The sequence below is a fragment of the Poecilia reticulata genome, chromosome 11 (assembly GCF_904066995.2).
Source record: "Poecilia reticulata chromosome 11, P_reticulata-male-v2, whole genome shotgun sequence".
NCBI classification, from domain to species: Eukaryota; Metazoa; Chordata; class Actinopteri; order Cyprinodontiformes; family Poeciliidae; genus Poecilia; species Poecilia reticulata.
In genome coordinates this window covers 21,732,496-21,751,620 of record NC_088840.1, presented here as the reverse complement: position 1 = coordinate 21,751,620, position 19,125 = coordinate 21,732,496, and the positions used below count along the sequence as shown (strand labels likewise).

General features: G+C 36.8%; 3 protein-coding genes across 3 annotated transcripts; all 3 read right to left on the bottom strand.

Moving 5' to 3' along the window:
• Positions 1 to 80: 80 nt before the first annotated feature.
• On the bottom strand, positions 81 to 3,913 carry LOC145553677 (uncharacterized). Its single transcript, XM_081612522.1, has 2 exons — positions 3,525 to 3,913; positions 81 to 1,557 (listed from the first exon to the last, which is right to left on the bottom strand). Exons 1-2 carry the CDS (start codon positions 3,586 to 3,588, stop codon positions 206 to 208), a joined length of 1,416 nt encoding a protein of 471 aa, XP_081468648.1. The 5' UTR covers positions 3,589 to 3,913; the 3' UTR covers positions 81 to 205.
• A 1,929-nt stretch (positions 3,914 to 5,842) lies between these two features.
• LOC145547566 (uncharacterized) lies at positions 5,843 to 12,234 on the bottom strand. Its single transcript, XM_081612546.1, has 2 exons — positions 12,025 to 12,234; positions 5,843 to 7,879 (listed from the first exon to the last, which is right to left on the bottom strand). The coding sequence occupies exons 1-2, from the start codon at positions 12,086 to 12,088 to the stop codon at positions 6,831 to 6,833; spliced, it is 1,113 nt and encodes a 370-aa protein (XP_081468672.1). The 5' UTR covers positions 12,089 to 12,234; the 3' UTR covers positions 5,843 to 6,830.
• A 2,222-nt stretch (positions 12,235 to 14,456) lies between these two features.
• LOC145553686 (uncharacterized) lies at positions 14,457 to 18,949 on the bottom strand. The gene is made up of 2 exons (XM_081612539.1): positions 18,558 to 18,949; positions 14,457 to 16,511 (listed from the first exon to the last, which is right to left on the bottom strand). Exons 1-2 carry the CDS (start codon positions 18,619 to 18,621, stop codon positions 15,400 to 15,402), a joined length of 1,176 nt encoding a protein of 391 aa, XP_081468665.1. The 5' UTR covers positions 18,622 to 18,949; the 3' UTR covers positions 14,457 to 15,399.
• Between the last annotated feature and the right edge of the window lie 176 nt (positions 18,950 to 19,125).

The window sequence follows — 19,125 nt, the reverse complement described above, 5'->3', positions numbered from 1 at the left end:
GCTCTGTGCAACGCAAATAATAACCCGGCTGGAACACGGAGCGCTAAATAACGTATGACTTAGTGAAGCTTCAAGGCAGATACATTTTCCTTAAGGAATTTTAATAATCAAGGTACTCGAATAACTTGAATCGTTACAGCCCTATTCTTGTTTATCACCAACTCAATTTTGTAAACTCAACATAGGACACACATGGAAAACAATTCTACAACTTTTCACCAGTGTGATGTCTAATATGCTGAGTTAAACTAACTTTGTGCCGAAAACTTTTTCCACAGGTCCCACATGAAAACGGCTTTTCACTGCTGTGAATACTCATGTGTTCAGTTAAATTCCGTTTTCGACTAAAACGTTTTCCACAGGTCACACATGAAAACGGCTTTTCACCTGTATGAATTATCATGTGATCAATTAAACTTTGCTTTTGATTAAAACTTTTTCCACAGGTCACACATGAAAACGGCTTTTCACCTGTGTGAATCATCATGTGACCAGTTAAATTCCGTTTTCGACTAAAACGTTTTCCACAGTTCACACATGAAAACGGCTTTTCACCTGTATGAATTATCATATGATCAATTAAACTTTGCTTTTGATTAAAACTTTTTCCACAGGTCACACATGAAAACGGCTTTTCACCTGTGTGAATCATCATGTGACCAGTTAAATTCCGTTTTTGACTAAAACGTTTTCCACAGGTCCCACATGAAAACGGTTTTTCACTGCTGTGAATACTCATGTGCTGAGTTAAACCTGGTTTTTGATTAAAACATTTCCCACAGGTCACACATGAAAACAGCTTTTCACCCTTGTGAATCATCATGTGTTCAGTTAAATTCCGTTTTCGACTAAAACGTTTTCCACAGGTCACACATGAAAACGGCTTTTCACCTGTATGAATTATCATGTGATCAATTAAACTTTGCTTTTGATTAAAACTTTTTCCACAGGTCACACATGAAAACGGCTTTTCACCTGTGTGAATCATCATGTGACCAGTTAAATTCCGTTTTCGACTAAAACGTTTTCCACAGTTCACACATGAAAACGGCTTTTCACCTGTATGAATTATCATATGATCAATTAAACTTTGCTTTTGATTAAAACTTTTTCCACAAGTCACACATGAAAATGGCTTTTCCCCTGTGTGAATCATCATGTGCTGAATCAAATTATGTTTTCTACTAAAACTTTTTCCACAAGTCACACATGAGAAAGGTTTTCTTCTTTTCTGATTTTGGTTCTCAGCTTCAGCAGCTTCCTCGAAGATGACTTGCTTCCCATTTGGTTCCGATTCAGTGTGAGATGTTTGCTCATAAACAGGAACCACCATGAAAGCATCAGTCTCCCGTTTTAAATCAATCTGTTCTTCACCCTGACTGCAGTAAACTTCTTTCTCTTCCACTTTTATCTGATGGTATTTTAGATCCTCCTGCTCTTCTTTTATCTGATGATCTTCTGGTTCTTCCCGTTCTTGTTTCACCTGCAGAGGTTCTAACTCCTCCTGGTCCAGAGTGGATCTCCTCTCCTGGTTATAAATGTTACACTGCAGGGAATCTGAAGAAGAGAACAGAGAGTTATTGTTAACTTTATTGAAGTAAATAGGATAAATTGTTTATTGTTTAAGAAAAAACGAACAAAAAAACTACATGAAAATTCAAGAGCGTAGACAGAGAAAGATCAGTTGACAAATCCAGCTGACAATTGGAGTATTCTCAACTGAACGGATATTTAAAAAAATACTTTATTTCTTACAAAACCAATTGTAGTAGGGATTCTTGTTAATATTTAACTGTAAATTGTATTATTTCAAGATGTTTATTTTTATTAAATTGAATTATATGAAAATTTTATTTTAGTCCACTTTATATTTTGGGGGTTTACTTACATAGTTCATTTGTAGGTTAATAGTTGTTTAGTTTTTGTTCCTTTGTTATTTACTTTTCTAAGTTCGACAGGAAGAATTGTGGGTCCATTTTCTGTAAGTACTGGTATCGGACCAGCATGCACTGGTTTGGGCCTGTGGGCATAGGTGTAAATCCCGGGGAGGTCTGGGGTTCCGGACCTCCCCAATCTTGAAAAAGTCTACAATTGTCCCCCCCCCAAAAAATCATTGAAAAAACATTTGTATTTAAATAATATCAATATGAAAAGGCAAAAGAAGCAAAAAAACAAAACAAAATAAATCTCCCATTTATTTCAGAAAAAAATAAGAATAATGTTTTAGGTCCCCTCCCCATTGTTAGAACAATGGTTCAGTCCAAGTGGAGGAGGAGCAAAAGGAGCGCTGAACACCACAGACTCTGAGCCGCTGAAGTGAGGAGCTAGCTGTCAGCTGTGGCTCTGCAGCACAAATAAAAATCCTCCAGTAAGTAAATACTTAAAGCAAAATACATGTAACATCTTTCATTTACTTTCACCGCTCAATAACAACCACATTAATAATAAATATCGAACTGCAGTTTGTTATTTCATTACTTTGGCTGAATCATGATAAGCTGCCTCATTAGCAACAATGCTACACTGCTTTCATAGACTTAAGCTTTCTTGTCAAAGGTAGCAAACATCTCATTCATATTTAACTCTTTAACTTTTAGTTAATTAGAAGAGTTTGAAACGGGAGGGAGGGGCTGAGGAGAAAAAAAGAAAGCTGCCTTTATTTCTCACCGTCTTCAACGTAGAGCCTTTAAAACCACAAAATAAAATCTCAATATTTTTCCATATAAACCCTGGTGCTTTAAGTGTTATGTTTAAGTTGTGATACTTCCCAGATATTCATTTCTATCTACCTGTTGGTTCTCTGTCACAAGGACATGGCAAAACTAAAAAAAGCCTTAAAAATAAAGCAACTTAACAAGTTATATTTTAAATAGGCCGTAACTTGCATTGGGAGCCATTTCAATAAATCAATGTTTATGAGGAATTTTATTAAAAGCAGTTACTCATTAAAGCTTTATTATTTAGAACCTTAAATTTTTGGAAAGGTGTAGACTGAACAAAACTCGTATAGAAGCAACATTTGAATTTTAGGTTTACTTCTCTGCAGGCTGCTTACTGAGAATCAAACATGTTTGATGTGCATTCCTAGTCATTTTGGTCCTGCAGCTTGAATGTGATTTAAAAACTTTCTAAACCACATTTTCCATTACATTTCACTGTAACCTTGCCGACACCCCCAAAATTGGTCCTAAGAAATTTTCCTGCTTATGGTTCCTCCCAATAAAGAGATGGGATTTAGACCCTTGCCTGTGGGTTTTGACCAGAGCAGGAAACGATGAATTTGGATTGATGTAATTTGAGATTTGCTTTTCTTTGGTTTTGTTATGTAACATTATTTTGTGTCATTTCAAAACATATGAGAGATTTTATGATTGTTTAGCTCTACAATTCAACCTACCAGGAAAAATGAACTCCTCTGTTAGTTCATATGTCACAACTACACGATCACCATTTTTTTTCTCTTTTCTACTTTTATCAGACACCGTTTTCTGCCCATGTTTATACTTCATTATACTGTTTCCTACCTATCCGGTGTAAGATTATCCGGGGAATCCGGGAGAAATCCAGCAGTCTGCGCTGATCATCCATCTCTTCCTCCGACTTGACGATGATTTATTTAAACTCTGTGAAAGTTTCTTCAGCAGGATTAACTGCTCGTTGATAAACTTGTTTAGAGAAATATTCAAACATTCAACAAAACAGACCATGCGCCATCTTCTTTCTTTCCGCTTCCTCGTCCTTCTTCTTCTTTTCTATTATGGCGGATTGACAGTAACTTTAAGGTGCATACCGCCACCTACTGTACACGAGTGTGTGGCGACACTACGTCTATTAAATTCTAGTTTTTAATGTAATATTTTGAAGAAAAATAAAAATTGCTTTTCTTAATCTATAAATATCCATTATGTTTCCTTCATTTCCTAATATTCCTTTAAAACGCCATTCTTGACCTGTCCTTCCAACCATTCATCTCAATTTCTCCCTTTCAGGTTCATGTACATGTTCTTTCTCTCTACTTCCTTCACATTAATCGTTATGTTTCCTTCCTTTTAAATATAAAATGTCATTTAAATAGGTATGACCTACTTTTAATCTGAGCATTGTTATTTCTTCCCTTCTGTTTCTCTCAGTAATATTTCTAATTGTACTTAATATAATCTTCCTTTCTTCATTCCATCTTGTTTGCCATTTTTCTATTTCTTTACTCTTAATAAGTGATTTCCCTTCCCCTTTCCCAAAAGGAATTGTAATCATTATTGCCCTCTTTAAAGCCATTTTTGCTAATTTATCTACCTTTTCATTTCCTTTAACCCCTTCATAAGCTGGTACCCAGCAGAACCAAACATCAATGCCACCTCTGTATAATCTAAATAAACTGTGCTGAATTTCTAATACTAAATCTTTCCTATTATTTCCTTCTCCCTTAATCCTTTCTAGAATCTGTACATATCACCACCCTGTCTGATCGAACCTCCTCTGCCCACTGTAGGCTTAATATAACTGCCACCATTTCTGCTGTGAAAACAGATAGTTGATCTGATAGTCTTTCAGAAATGTATATTTTAAACTCTGGTATATATATTCCCATTCCCACACATCCTTTTAAATTCTTAGAACCATCTGAATATTTTTTTAATGTAATTAAAATCTGAGTTTCTTAAATATACATCTGTCTTTAGCCCTATTTTATTTAAATTCCAATCATTTTTCATTTTAAGGATTCTCATGTCTACATTTATCTCAGGAAATATCCATGGAGGAAGAACACTAATCGGATTAATCTGAGCTATTTCCTTATCCTCTAATCCATAAAATTTTAATCAATTTGCTTACAATCCATCCAAATCCATTACTCTGGAACTTTGCATATTCACAACAGTTTTGTGAAATTGTTGAAGTCACATTTTCATCCAATAGACTAGAGATAATTTTATCATTTCCAGCGGAGTCTCTCCCATCTCTATTAAAATAGAGCATTAATAGTTGTCGTTTTCACTGCTCACATATACGTAAAGCCCTCCACTGTAATCTATATTTTGTAGTGTTGTTTTAGCTGATGCTCCATATAAAATTTCCATAATCAATTATTGATCTCACAAGAGCCCTATACGTATATGTTTAATAATGACTGTCTATCTGCACTTCCTCATCCTTCTCTTCTTCTTTGAGGTTTTATGACTCTCAGTATTCATAATGCTGCATTACCGCCACCTTCTGGATCATATGATCATCACATCCATGGGGCCCTAAGCGAAATGTGGTTTTGGGGCCCTCTAGTTCTACTAACAGCGAGGACTGGCTGCAATCAGCAGTCCGATCATTAGACCATTCACACTCCTGTTATAAACTTAATGCATCTCTGGCAGTGCTGTTTGCATTATATACATGTATAATATAGGATACATTTATTGGCCATCTGATTTATCGACCAGTTGATTTCTGGGCACAGATTTCCTTAATTTTGGAGGATCGTGATTGGCTGATACTTACACATGAAGCTCTTCTTATCCCCTGATCTTATCTTCGTCAGCAAAGGTTTATAAACCAGCCTCTGTTCTCTTCTGCTCTGCAGTGAGAGGTTTGACTGACAGACCGGCCCACCAGGTCAAGTCTGCATGTTTACAGTTAACAATATTCACCCCACTGTTGCAACTCAATGACTTTCTTGCTACATTTAGCGACATTTCAGATAAAAAAAATTCATATCAGTAAAAATCAAAATGGGCAGGTCAGGTTTTTTAAAGATCAGTATCCAGGGATCGGCTAGAAAACTGCAATCGGTGCAGCCCTACACACATATTCATGACATTCTTTGATTAAATACATTTCTCTTAAGCGTAACTCCAATAGCTAAAAATTTTATTTATACCAGGTGAGACTTTCTCTCCTGAGAATGTGGACTGGTACCGGTACTGGACTGATTCTGAGCCTTCAAATGATTTTAACAAAAGTTTCACATAACGCAGAAGGATCAATCACTACACACTTTACAGGTGAAACTAATTACATTGTGCTTTCAACCATTTTGGTAACACTTTATTTGATGGGTTTGCATAAGACTAACATGACACTGTCATGAACATGAAGGGGTCTTTATGAATGTCTGACTGTTGTCATGAAGCGTCATTCGGTAAATAATGACACTTATAGTGCAAAGTTGCTCTAAAAGTTGCATTGAAATTCCATTAAAAGTACGAACTTTGCATTAAAAGACATTCATAAAGACTGCTTCATATTCATGACAGATGTCATGTTTATCACAGTCTCATGTCAGTCTTATGCACACCCTTTCAAATAAAGTGTTACCAAAATTGTACCAATATAAATGCACAAGAACATAGTTTCAGCATAAAGACAGTGATATAACAGAAGTCAGCTGCAGTAGAAAAGAGCTAAATATTACAGCTAAAAGTAGAGAAAAAGCTAATAATTGAAAACAATCACACACCCTTTGTACAATCATTGCATGAAAATCAGTTTGTGGTGAACCTTGAATTTCTTTTAAAGTACAAATGTACACTCAACATTCTATTTTTGATTTTAAAAACTCCAAAAGTAAACCCCACAAACTTTCTCTATTGTACAGAATAAAACAAATCAATAACTCAAGTCCAATCTTGTGAGAATGTTCTGGTAGGGAGTCCAGGTCCGGTCAGACTCTGTTCATGTTCTGTACTAAATGGAGTAGTTATTCAGGGAGGCAGAATGACAACAGCTCACAGATCCATGATTCTGGTTCAACGGCTCCATGGATTTCCAGTTCTTAAGCGAACCATACATGGAGAATACTTCTACGTGCGACTCCTCAAAATGTTCAGCTACCTGATGTTTTAAGAAAAAACAGTTTCCACAGAAAAAGGCTTTTCACGGGTATGAATCAACATGTGCTCAGTTGAATAATCTTTTCGACTAAAACTTTTTCCACAGGTCCCACATGAAAACGGCTTTTGACCTGTATGAATCGTCATGTGCCGAGTTAAATCTTGTTTTTGACTAAAACTTTTTCCACAGGTCCCACATAAAAACGGCTTTTGACCTGTATGAATCATCATGTGCCGAGTTACATCCTGTTTTTGACTAAAACCTTTTCCACAGGTCACACAAGAAAACGGCTTTTCACCGGTGTGACTCCTCATGTGCTTAGTTAAGTAATATTTATGACTAAAACTTTTTCCACAGGTCAGACATGAAAACGGCTTTTCGCCAGTGTGAATCTTTATGTGCTCAGTTAAATATTGTTTTCGACAAAAACGTTTTCCACAGTTCACACATAAAAAAGGTTTTTCTCCACTATGAATCGACGCGTGCTCAGCTAAATAATGTTTTCGACTAAAACTTTTTCCACAGGTCACACATGAAAAAGGTTTTTCACCCATATGAATTCTCATGTGAGCATTGAGAGAAGATTTAACAGTGAAACGCTTTCCACAAGTCAGACATGAAAACGGCTTTTCACCCGTATGAGTTCTCATGTGAGCAACAACAGCAGCTTTAAAAGAGAAACATTTTCCACAGGTCACACAGAAAGGTTTTCTTCTTTCCTGATTTTGGTTCTCAGCTTCAGCAGCTTCCTGGAAGATGACTTGGTTCCTGTTTGTTTCTGATTCAGGGTGGGATGTTTGTTCATCAACAGGAACCACCATGCAGGTATCAGTCTCCTGTTTTAACTCAATCTGTTCTTCACCCTGACTGCAGTGAACTTCTTTCTCTTCTACTTTCATCTGCTGGTGTTTTAGATCCTCCTGCTCTTCTTTCATCTGATGATCTTCTGGTTCTTTCTGTTGTTGTTTCACCTGCAGAGGTTCTAACTCGTCCTGGTCCAGAGTGGATCTCCTCTCCTGGTTCCATGGCTCCTCCTTAACGTTATGTAGCAGGTAATCTGGATAAGAAAACAGAAAAAAGGAAGAATTGTTGACTCTTTTGACTAACCAGATAGAGTAGGGGTGCACTGATTGCAGTTTTCTGGCTTGGCTGATTACTGATTACAGATTTTTAAAAACTCTGACCTGCTGATTCCTATTTTGACTGATACCATTCTTTCTGTCTGAAATGTCACTAAATATAGCAGAAAAGTCGCTCAGTTGACAAATGTGAGGCAACTATTGTTAACTGTGAATGTGCAGACATGACCTGGTGGGCCGGTCTATCAGTCAAACCTCTCACTGGAGAGCAGAAGAGTTAGTAGTTAATTTTTAGACTTTTGCTGAAGCAGATAAGATCAGTGAATAAAATTGGCTACACATTTAAGTATCTGCCGATCACTGATCTCCCAAACTTAAGGAAATCGGAGCCAGTTAATCAGCTAATCGATAAATTGGTGAACCCCTAAACAGGGGCGTGGTATTCGGGGGAAATTGATGACAATTCTAGGGGACCTGACCAATAGAGGGACCTCCAAAATGTTATTTATTTTTTGTTCATAGAAATAAAAAAATAAAAAAATCAGGGCCCTGTCAATTAATCATATTGTATTTTCAAAGATTTTTTTAAGCAGTAAAAATTTTATGTTACCCCTCCTAGACCAAAAAACACACATCCATATTTGCCCTGAACCTGAACCCCCCTATCTGCGTTAAATGGTTCGTTCCTGCTTGGAGCGCTTCAGAGTGACGCTGTTAGCAGCAGACAGTGGAAGACACGAACGATGGTGGCAGTTACAATGCTGCTGAGAAAAGTTATAAAATAAGATAAAAAAAAAAAGAGAGAAAGGCAAGAGTGTCAATTTATAACCCAGTTTTTCTCCAAGAGATTTGAGTAGACTGTGTGAGATTATTAAACATTTAGCATACTTAGCTTAGCTACAAACTATTGTTTGCCTCATTTTCACTAGCATTTAATGAATTAATCAGCTAGCATAGCACAGAGCTGTGCAGATTCAAACTGTGAATGCTCAGTTTAGTTAGCTTAGCTACCAATCACGGCAGATAAACGGTTTCTTAAAATGATAAGTTGTTTCTCCCCCATTAGCACATTTAGCAGTGAGTAAATGAGGCTAATTGACAGTGCTAAGAGCGTCCTACTGGTTCTGATTGGTTGTTTTGGTCAGAATGGTGCATTACTTTAACCAGTAATAGTAATTCAGGAAGAAGATGGAGGAGATTGATTGTTTTCACATATCTGTCTCGTAATAAACTGCTACGACATGGTGACAGCTTTAATGGACAAAACATATTTTTATTAAAGTTATGTACTGCAGCTTGAATAAAATGCAACTACTAGTATTTTAGAGAAGTCTGGATTGCTTTATGAGTATTTTGCAAGTTGCTTTTGACTGTTGCTCATGGGGAGAGACATTTCAGTAATCTAAAACTAATAGAAAAAATGTAAGCAACCTACTTGCATACTGGATGTGGACTGTTGGGTGTTAAATTCATGAGCAGTAAATTTTGTGATAATTATCAGTATTGAATCAAAGAAAGCAAGGCAGATGCAAGCCTTTAAAATTGTGAGGCTTTCATGGGTCAAATAGACTCAAAACATTGTAACAGCAGGTGCACAGGGGGTTCCCACATTTTTTTTTTTGTCAGGGGGCCCAAGATTCCTGGCGGCACTCCTGCCCCTGAAAAAGAAACCTGAAAATTTAAGAGTGCAGACTTCAGTCAAGATATTCAGCTGATATTTGGAGAATTCTCAAATGACCAGATTTTACCAAGTTATTTTGTTCTCATATTTATCATTATTTTTATTTATCATGAAATTATTTATTGTAGGCATTAATGTTATTTAAGAGTACATATTATTATACATATTTTCTGCTGCTTATACCACTTCCCCTCTGCTGCATTGTCTCTACAGTAGCTTGTATTCATAACTCTTAAACTTTCCATATTGTGTCATATAACCACATACATAAATCATTTCAGTAAAGCTTTATGTTAAGACCAACATAAAGCGGAATGTAATTGTGAAGTAAAACTGACCATGTGAACTTTGAGACATTCTAACACATGAATATGTTTTGTTTTAAACCATCGCATTGTAGCCCTGGCTTTATGTTTAGGGTGGTTTTCGTGCTAGAAGGCGAAATTCTATCCAACCGCGTTTCTGTTTTGAAATGTAAATATTAATACGGGGGGAGAAACAACTGAGATCACTGGCTCCGTTTTTTCTCTACATAAATTAGACATTTTCACAGTATAATTGTGACGTTTGCGCAGTGGTGGGAAGTAACGAAGTACAAATACGTCGTTACTGTACTTAAGTACAGTTTTCGTGTATCTGTACTTTACTTAAGTAGATTTAATAATGGATACTTTCTACTTTTACTCCACTACATTTTACAGTAAGTATCTGTACTTTCTACTTCACTACATTTCTACAAACTGTCTCGTTACTCGTTACATCCAAGTCTCGTTGCGCTTTTTGTCCATTAAAATGTGGAGTTCAGGGATTTAAGGTGGCGCCGTAAAATCCCAGCAATAACGTGATTTACGTGTCTGTTGTCACCCATCGGCTCCACCTTTACTTGCACGCGGAGCTCCAGACATGCGCAGTGGTTTCCTCTGAGCGGGAGAAGATGTCTGTCTAATCGATAATAGCTGCAGAAATCATAATATATGGCGACATTTAAAATCAGCAGCGCTTCGCTTTCACAGACGGCGGGACTTCGTCCAACTTTTAGCGTCACTTGGAAGGAAAGCTTAAAGAAAGGTAAGATCTGTGGACGTGATGCTAGCAAAGCTAGCTGTACAGAGACACATGTTGCATCTGCGATGAAAAACAGTTGTCACTCATGCGCAGAATTACTGTGTGGAGATGTTGACTGAGGTGTTGCATATATGGGACAACGCTGGTACCAAAGTGCAATATAATAATATGACATTCAACGATCCGATTCTTCTGGACGGATCTTGACCAAGTCCTATAGGACTGAAGCCTCAGTGAGAGCCGTTCTTTATTCTTGTAATGCTCTGCGTACACTGCAGTAGCTATTTTATTTCATGAAAATATCTTTATATTTAATTGGTGAATAAATAAAACAAGAACGTAAGAACGCACAGCATGCTCATTGCTCTTTGTTTTCGTCACCTGTCATGGTGGCAGACGTTGCAGCAGGAGGGAGGATGAGAACAGTCACGGTGCTCCTCCTGCTTGGTTACTTCTTGCTTATTGGGTCTTGGACAGTGTTCATAGTTGAGCGTTGTTAATTGCTATGTTTAATGATGCAGACAATTATTATTTCTTGACATTGGCAATATGGGCAACTGCACAGGGCGTTATTTTTTTAGTGATGGCAGGAGACCTCTGTGGATTGTGGCACAGAGATGAAAGCAAAACAGAATGAAGAAGAGTTTGAATTGTCACTGGTTAAATTTATTTCAGCTCTAACTATTTAATATCTAGGTGTTTTTATGGGAAAGTGAATCTTTCAGATCAATTTGAGAAGCAATTTTGATAGGTGTACTAAATGTTATTGTCATGTAGCATGGGGTGCTGGTTTTGATTTGGTCTTGGGTTCAGTGGTCTAGACTACAACTCTGCTACGAGGCTCCTTGGTTCCATGTCCTCCTCTGCCAGTTGGATTTCTTTCAAAATAAATGTGTGGCAAAAAAAGTGAGGTTCATGTTATGTTAGGACAGGAGACCAGATGTTTCCATCCCTGAAATTATGATGCATAGAATCACATATCTAAGTCTAAACTATGTTACAGAATAAACAATAAAAACATGCTTTATCTGTGGCATATGATCGGGACACTTAATGATATTAGTGATTAGGCAATTCATTCAGCAAGTACTTTTATTTTTAATACTTAAGTATTTTTAAAAACCAGTACTTTTTTACTTTAACTTAAGTAAAATGTTAATGTGGTACTTTGACTTTTACTTAAGTACATTTTTGTCTGTGTATTTGTACTTTTACTTAAGTAAATTTTTTGAGTACTTTCTCCACCACTGCGTTTGCGTTAATTTACCTGTTAATAAAACATTTATACAGGAGGGGAACAGTTACTAAAGTGATTTACATACAGAAAGCTTCATACATTTAGACATTAACCTTCATCCAAACGCTGGTGTTTCCTACCTATTCGATGTAAGATTATCTGAGGAGTCCGGGAGAAATCCAGCAGTCTGTGCTGATCATCCATCTCTTCCTCCGACTTGACGATGATTTATTTAAACTTTGTGAAAGTTTCTTCAACAGGATTAACCGCTTGTTGAGAAACTTGTTCAGAAAAATCTCGAATATTCAACAAAACAGACCAGGCGCCATTTTATCGTTCTTATTCCTCCTCTTCCGATTCTTCTTCTTTGGGATGTTTTGACTATCGGCATTCATAAGGTGGCCTTACCGCCATCTTCTGGATAATACGGTTATTACATCTAAAGATTTCTCATACTGTTCCAGTTCTCATCGAAAAAACTAAAATCTTCTCTTCCACTTGATTTAAATAAGACAAATACAATATTAGTATTCTGGTTCTCCACAAATCTATAGGTAATGTCGTCCTCTGACTCATTTTTCATACATTCCACAACATGTTTTGCTGTTTATAACACCAAATAAGAACATTTCCTACAATACAGCAACAGTCAGAAAATCTACACATAATTCTCTTTCCTGTGATATCCCTCAGCTCCTTATACACTCATATTTATGCTGACATCTATATAAGCATTGTTTGATGTATTATTCCTGTTTTTGATTTATGTGTTCCCTGAAAATTATACCATAAAACTGAGATTTTAACTTTATGTCAACATTAACTTTTTATAACCTAATTTTTATTTGTCTAATAGCAGATAATTTGAATCCAGGAACATGTTATCTACGCTCTGAAGACCCTGGCTGTCCTGTGAAACATTGTTGCTGGTTTGGGGGAGTGTCTGGGTTTTGGGCATCTGGGGTTCTGTGGCCCTCATCTTTGGAGGGACATTAGTGACTGTGGGGATGACTTCTACCAGCAGCACAAGGTGCATTTAGAGGAGAGTGCTGTTGCTCCGATCTCCTTCATGTCATTACAACTAAAACGAGAGAAAAAGTCATTTATTGAAATCAATCGCACATACTTTGTACAAACAATGCATGAAAATTTGTTTGTGGTGAATCTTGAATTTTCTTTAAAGTACGAATGAATTTAATTTCATTTGAAAAGATTTTAAATAGGTACAGTAAGACTGGTTAATATAACTTGAACCAACTGACAGCATCAGTTTCAATCTCGTTTTGCTTTAAAGACAAACATCATCACAAATATGGTTTTGTATAGATTCATTAAAAACAATCACCCATTCCAGTACATTCCCTTTTTGATATAAAAAAAAACTATAAAAGTAAACCCCAAAAAATCTCTCTATTGTACAGAAAAATAAAACGAAATCCTGCTAGTCCAATCTCATTAGGATGTTCTGGCCAGGAGTCCAAATCCAGTCAGACTTTGTTAAAATTGCCTGTACTGAACATTGCTAAATCTGAACAATTTTGCCTCAGAATGATAACAGCTCATAGATCCATGATCCTGGTTTGGATGCTCCATAAATGTTCACTTTTAAAGAATGATTTTTATTTATTTATTTATTTTTGGTGGTACAGAATATGCTAGCAAAGAAAAAAAAAATTATGTGTTGCCCTTCTCTAAGTAGGTGACACAAGTCATCAGTGGTGGGAAGTAACAAAGTACAAGTACTTCGTTACTGTACTTAAGTACAGTTTTCGTGTATCTGTACTTTACTTAAGTAGATTTAATAATGGGGACTTTCTACTTTTACTCCACTACATTTTACAGTAAGTATCTGTACTTTCTACTTCACTACATTTCTACAAAAGTGTCGCGTTACTCGTTACATCCAAGTCGCTTTGCTCTTTTCTTCCGTTAAAATGTGAAGTTCAGGGATTTAAGGTGGCGCCGTAAAATCCGAGCAATAACGTGACTTACTGTCTGTTGTCACCCATCGGCTCCACCTTTACTCGCACTCGGAGCTCCAGACATGCGCAGTGGTTTCCTCTGAGCGGGAGGAGATGTTTGTCTATAATATAATAGCGCTGCATAAATTGATATGGCGACATGTAAAATTAGCAGCGCTTCGCTTTCACAGACGGTGGGACTTCGTCCAACTTTTAGCGTCACTTGGAAGGAAAGCTTAAAGAAAGGTAAGATCTGTGCTAGCAAAGCTAGCTGTACTGAGACACATGTTGCATCTGATGAAAAAAAGTTGTCAGTCATGCGCTTAATTATTGTGTGGAGGTGTTGACTGAGGTGTCGCATATATGGGACAACGCTGTGACCAAAGTCTGCAATATAGTGATATAACATTCAGGAACGATCCGATTCTTCTGGACGGATCTTTACTAAGTCCTAAGGACTGAAGCCTCACTGAGAGCCGTTCTTTGTTCTTGTGTACACTGCGGTAGCTATATATATATATATATATATATAGACATTCATTTAATCGCTGAATAAGTAAAAGTTGAACGTATGAACACAGCATGCTCATTGCTCATTGATTGATTTCGTCTCCTGTCATGGTGGCAAACATTGCAGTGGGAGGGAGGGTGAGAACAGTCACGATGCTCCTTCTGCTTAGTTACTTGTTGCGCCGTTGGACAGTGTTCATAGTTGAACGTTATTTACCGTTAATTGCGATGTTTCAGTTGTGGTTTCTGACATATGCAATATGGGCAACCGCCCAGGGCGTTATTTTTCTAGGAATAGCAGGAGACCTCTGCGGATTGTAGCACAGCGATGAAAGCAAAACAGAATGAAGTGAGTTTTAATTGATACTGGTTAAATATATTTCAGCTCTAAGTATTTAATATCTAGGTGTTTTTATGGGAATGTGGATCTTTCAGATCAATCTGAAAACCAATTTTGATAGGTAAACTTAATGTTATTGTGTCATTTAGCGCAGGGGCCCTGGTCTTGGTCTCGGGTTCGGTGGTCTTGACTACAACTCTGCTACATGGCTCCTTGGTTGCATGTCCTCCACCCCGCCCGCACCTTCTTTACATCCCCTTTCAGTTAGATTTCTTTCTAAATAAATGTGACTAATGAAGTTCATGCTATGTTAGGACAGGAGACAAGATGTTTCCATCCCTGAAATTATGATTCATAGAATCACATATCTAAGTCTAAACTGTTACAGAGAATAAACACAATAAGAACATGTTTAATCTGTGGTAGTGTTCATTAAAATGGCACATTTCTGATGTATTAAAATTAAATACGATCGGCACACTTAATGATATTAGCGATTAGGTAATGCATTCAGCGAGTACTTTTACTTTTAATACTTAAGTATTTTTAAAAACCAGGACTTTTTTACTTTTACTTAAGTAAAATGTTAATGTGGTACTTTGACTTTTACTTAAGTACATTTTTGACTGTGTATTTGTACTTTTACTTAAGTAAATTTTTTGAGTACTTTCTCCACCACTGCAAGTCATACAAGGAGAATACTTCTACAACTTTTCACAAGAGTAACTCCTCATGTGCAGAGTTAAATCGTATTTTTGACGATAACTTTTTCCACAGTTCACACATGAAAAAGGCTTCTCACCAGTGTGAATCCTCATGTGCCTATTTAAATGCTGTTTTTGACGAAATTTTTTTCCACAGGTCCCACATGAAAAAGGCATTTCATCCGCATGAATTCTCATGTGAACCCTGACAGACAATTTCAAAGTGAAACGCTTTCCACAAGTCACACATGAAAATGGCATTTCACCTGTATGACTCCTGATATGGTAAATTAAACTATGTTTTTGACTAAAACTTTTCCCACAGGTCCCACATGAAAATGGTTTGTCACCTTTGTGAGTCATCATGTGCTGAGTTAAATTCCGTTTTTGACTAAAACTTTTTCCACAGGTACCACATGAAAATGTTTTTTCACCTGTGTGAGTCATCATGTGCTGAGTTAAATTCCGTTTTTGTCTAAAACTTTTTCCACAGGTCACACATGAAAATGGCTTTTCACCAGTGTGAATCCTCATGTGCTTAATTAAATCCTGTTTTTGATAACAACCTTTACCACAGGTCATACATGAAAATGGCTTTTCAACCGTGTGAATTCTCATGTGCTTAGTTAAATTCTGTTTATGACTAAAATTTTTTCCACAGTTCACACATGAAAACGGCTTTACACCCGTGTGAGTTCTCATGTGAGCCTCAAAAGCAGATCTGAAAGCAAAACCCTTTCCACAGGTCACACATGAGAAAGGTTTTCTTCTTTCCTGATTTTGGTTCTCAGCTTCAGCAGCTTCCTGGAAGATGACTTGGTTCCTGTTTGGTTCTGATTCAGTGTGAGATGTTTGTTCATCAACAGGAACCACCATGCAGGTATCAGTCTCCTGTTTTAACTCAACCTGTTCTTCACCCTCACTACAGTAAACTTCTTCCTCTTCCAATTTTATCTGATGGTGTTCTAGATCCTCCTGCTCTTCTTTTATCTGTTGATCTTCTGGTTCTTCCTGTTCTTGTTTCACCTGCAGAGGTTCTAACTCCTCCTGGTCCAGAGTGGATCTCCTCTCCTGGTTCCATGGCTCCTCCTTAACGTTATGTAGCAGGTAATCTGGATAAGAAAACAGAAAAAAGGAAGAATTTTTGACTCTTTTGACTAACCAGATAGAGTAGGGGTGCACTGATTGCAGTTTTCTGGCTTGGCTGATTACTGATTACAGATTTTTAAAAAGTCTGACCTGCTGATTCCTATTTTGACTGATACCATTCTTTCTTTCTGAAATGTCACTAAATATAGCAGAAAAGTCGCTCAGTTGACAAATGTGAGGCGACTATTGTTAACTGCGAATGTGCAGACATGACCTGGTGGGCCGGTCTATCAGTCAAACCTCTCACTGGAGAGCAGAAGAGTTAGTAGTTAATTTTTAGACTTTTGCTGAAGCAGATAAGATCAGTGAATAAAATTGGTTACACATTTAAGTATCTGCCGATCACTGATCTCCCAAACTTAAGAAAATCGGGGCCAGTTAATCAGCTAATCGATAAATCGGTGAACCCCTAAACAGGGGCGTGGTATTCGGGGGAAATTAATGACAATTCTAGGGGACCTAACCAATAGAGGGACCTCCAAAATGTTATTTATTTTTTGTTCATAGAAATAAAAAAATCAGGGCCCTGTTAATTAATCATATTGTATTTTCAAAGATTTTCACTAGCATTTAATGAATTAATCAGCTAGCATAGCACAGAGCTGTGCAGATTCAAACTGTGAATGCTCAGTTTAGTTAGCTTAGCTACCAATGACGGCAGATAAACGGTTTCTTAAAATGATAAGTTGTTTCTCCAACATTAGCACATTTAGCAGTGAGTAAATGAGGCTAATTGACAGTGCTAAGAACGTCCTACTGGTTCCGATTGGTTGTTTTGGTGAGAATGGTGCATTACTTTAACCAGTAATAGTAATTCAGGAAGAAGATGGAGGAGATTGATTGTTTTCACATATCTGTCTCGTAATAAACTGCTACGACATGGTGACAGCTTTAATGGACAAAACATATTTTTATTAAAGTTATGTACTGCAGCTTGAATAAAATGCAACTACTAGTATTTTAGAGAAGTCTGGATTGCTTTATGAGTATTTTGCACGTTGCTTTTGACTGTTGCTCATGGGGAGAGACATTTCAGTAATCTAAAACTAATAGAAAAAATGTAAGCAACCTACTTGCATACTGGATGTGGACTGTTGGGTGTTAAATTCATGAGCAGTAAATTTTGTGATAATTATCAGTATTGAATCAAAGAAAGCAAGGCAGATGCAAGCCTTTAAAATTGTGAGGCTTTAATGGGTCAAATAGACTCAAAACATTGTAACAGCAGGTGCACAGGGGGTTCCCACATTTTTTTTTGTCAGGGGGCCCAAGATTCCTGGCGACACTCCTGCCCCTGAAAAAGAAACCTGAAAATTTAAGAGTGCAGACTTCAGTCAAGATATTCAGCTGATATTTGGAGAATTCTCAAATGACCAGATTTTACCAAGTTATTTTGTTCTCATATTTGTCATTATTTTTTATTTATCATGAAATTATTTATTGTAGGCATTAATGTTATTTAAGAGTACATATTATTATACATATTTTCTGCTGCTTATACCACTTCCCCTCTGCTGCATTGTCTTTACAGTAGCTTGTATTCATAACTCTTAAACTTTTCATATTGTGTCATACAACCACATACATAAATCATTTCAGTAAAGCTTTATGTTAAGACCAACATAAAGCGGAATGTAATTGTGAAGTAAAACTGACCATGTGAACTTTGAGTCATTCTAACACATGAATATGTTTCGTTTTAAACCATCGCATTGTAGCCCTGGCTTTATGTTTAGGGTGGTTTTCGTGCTAGAAGGCGAAATTCTATCCAACCGCGTTTCTGTTTTGAAATGTAAATATTAATACGGGGTGAGAAACAACTGAGATCACTGGCTCCGTTTTTTCTCTACATAAATTAGACATTTTCACAGTATAATTGTGACGTTTGCGTTAATTTACCTGTTAATAAAACATTTATACAGGAGGGGAACAGTTACTAAAGTGATTTACATACAGAAAGCTTCATACATTTAGACATTAACCTTCATCCAAACGCTGGTGTTTCCTACCTATTCGATGTAAGATTATCTGAGGAGTCCGGGAGAAATCCAGCAGTCTGTGCTGATCATCCATCTCTTCCTCCGACTTGACGATGATTTATTTAAACTTTGTGAAAGTTTCTTCAGCAGGATTAACCGCTTGCTGAGAAACTCATTCAGTAAAAATCTCGAATATTCAACAAAACACACCAGGCGCCATTTTATCGTTCTTATTCCTCCTCTTCCGATTCTTCTTCTTTGGGATGTTTTGACTATCGGCATTCATAAGGTGGCCTTACCGCCACCTTCTGGATAATACGGTTATTACATCTAAAGATTTCTCATACTGTTCCAGTTCTCATCGAAAAAACTAAAATCTTCTCTTCCACTTGATTTAAATAAGACAAATACAATATTAGTATTCTGGTTCTCCGCAAATCTATAGGTAATATCGTCCTCTGACTCATTTTTCATACATTCCACATGTTTTGCTGTTTATAACACCAAATAAGAACATTTCCTACAATACAGCAAGTCAGAAAATCTACACATAATTCTCTTTCCTGTGATATCCCTCAGCTCCTTATACACTCATATT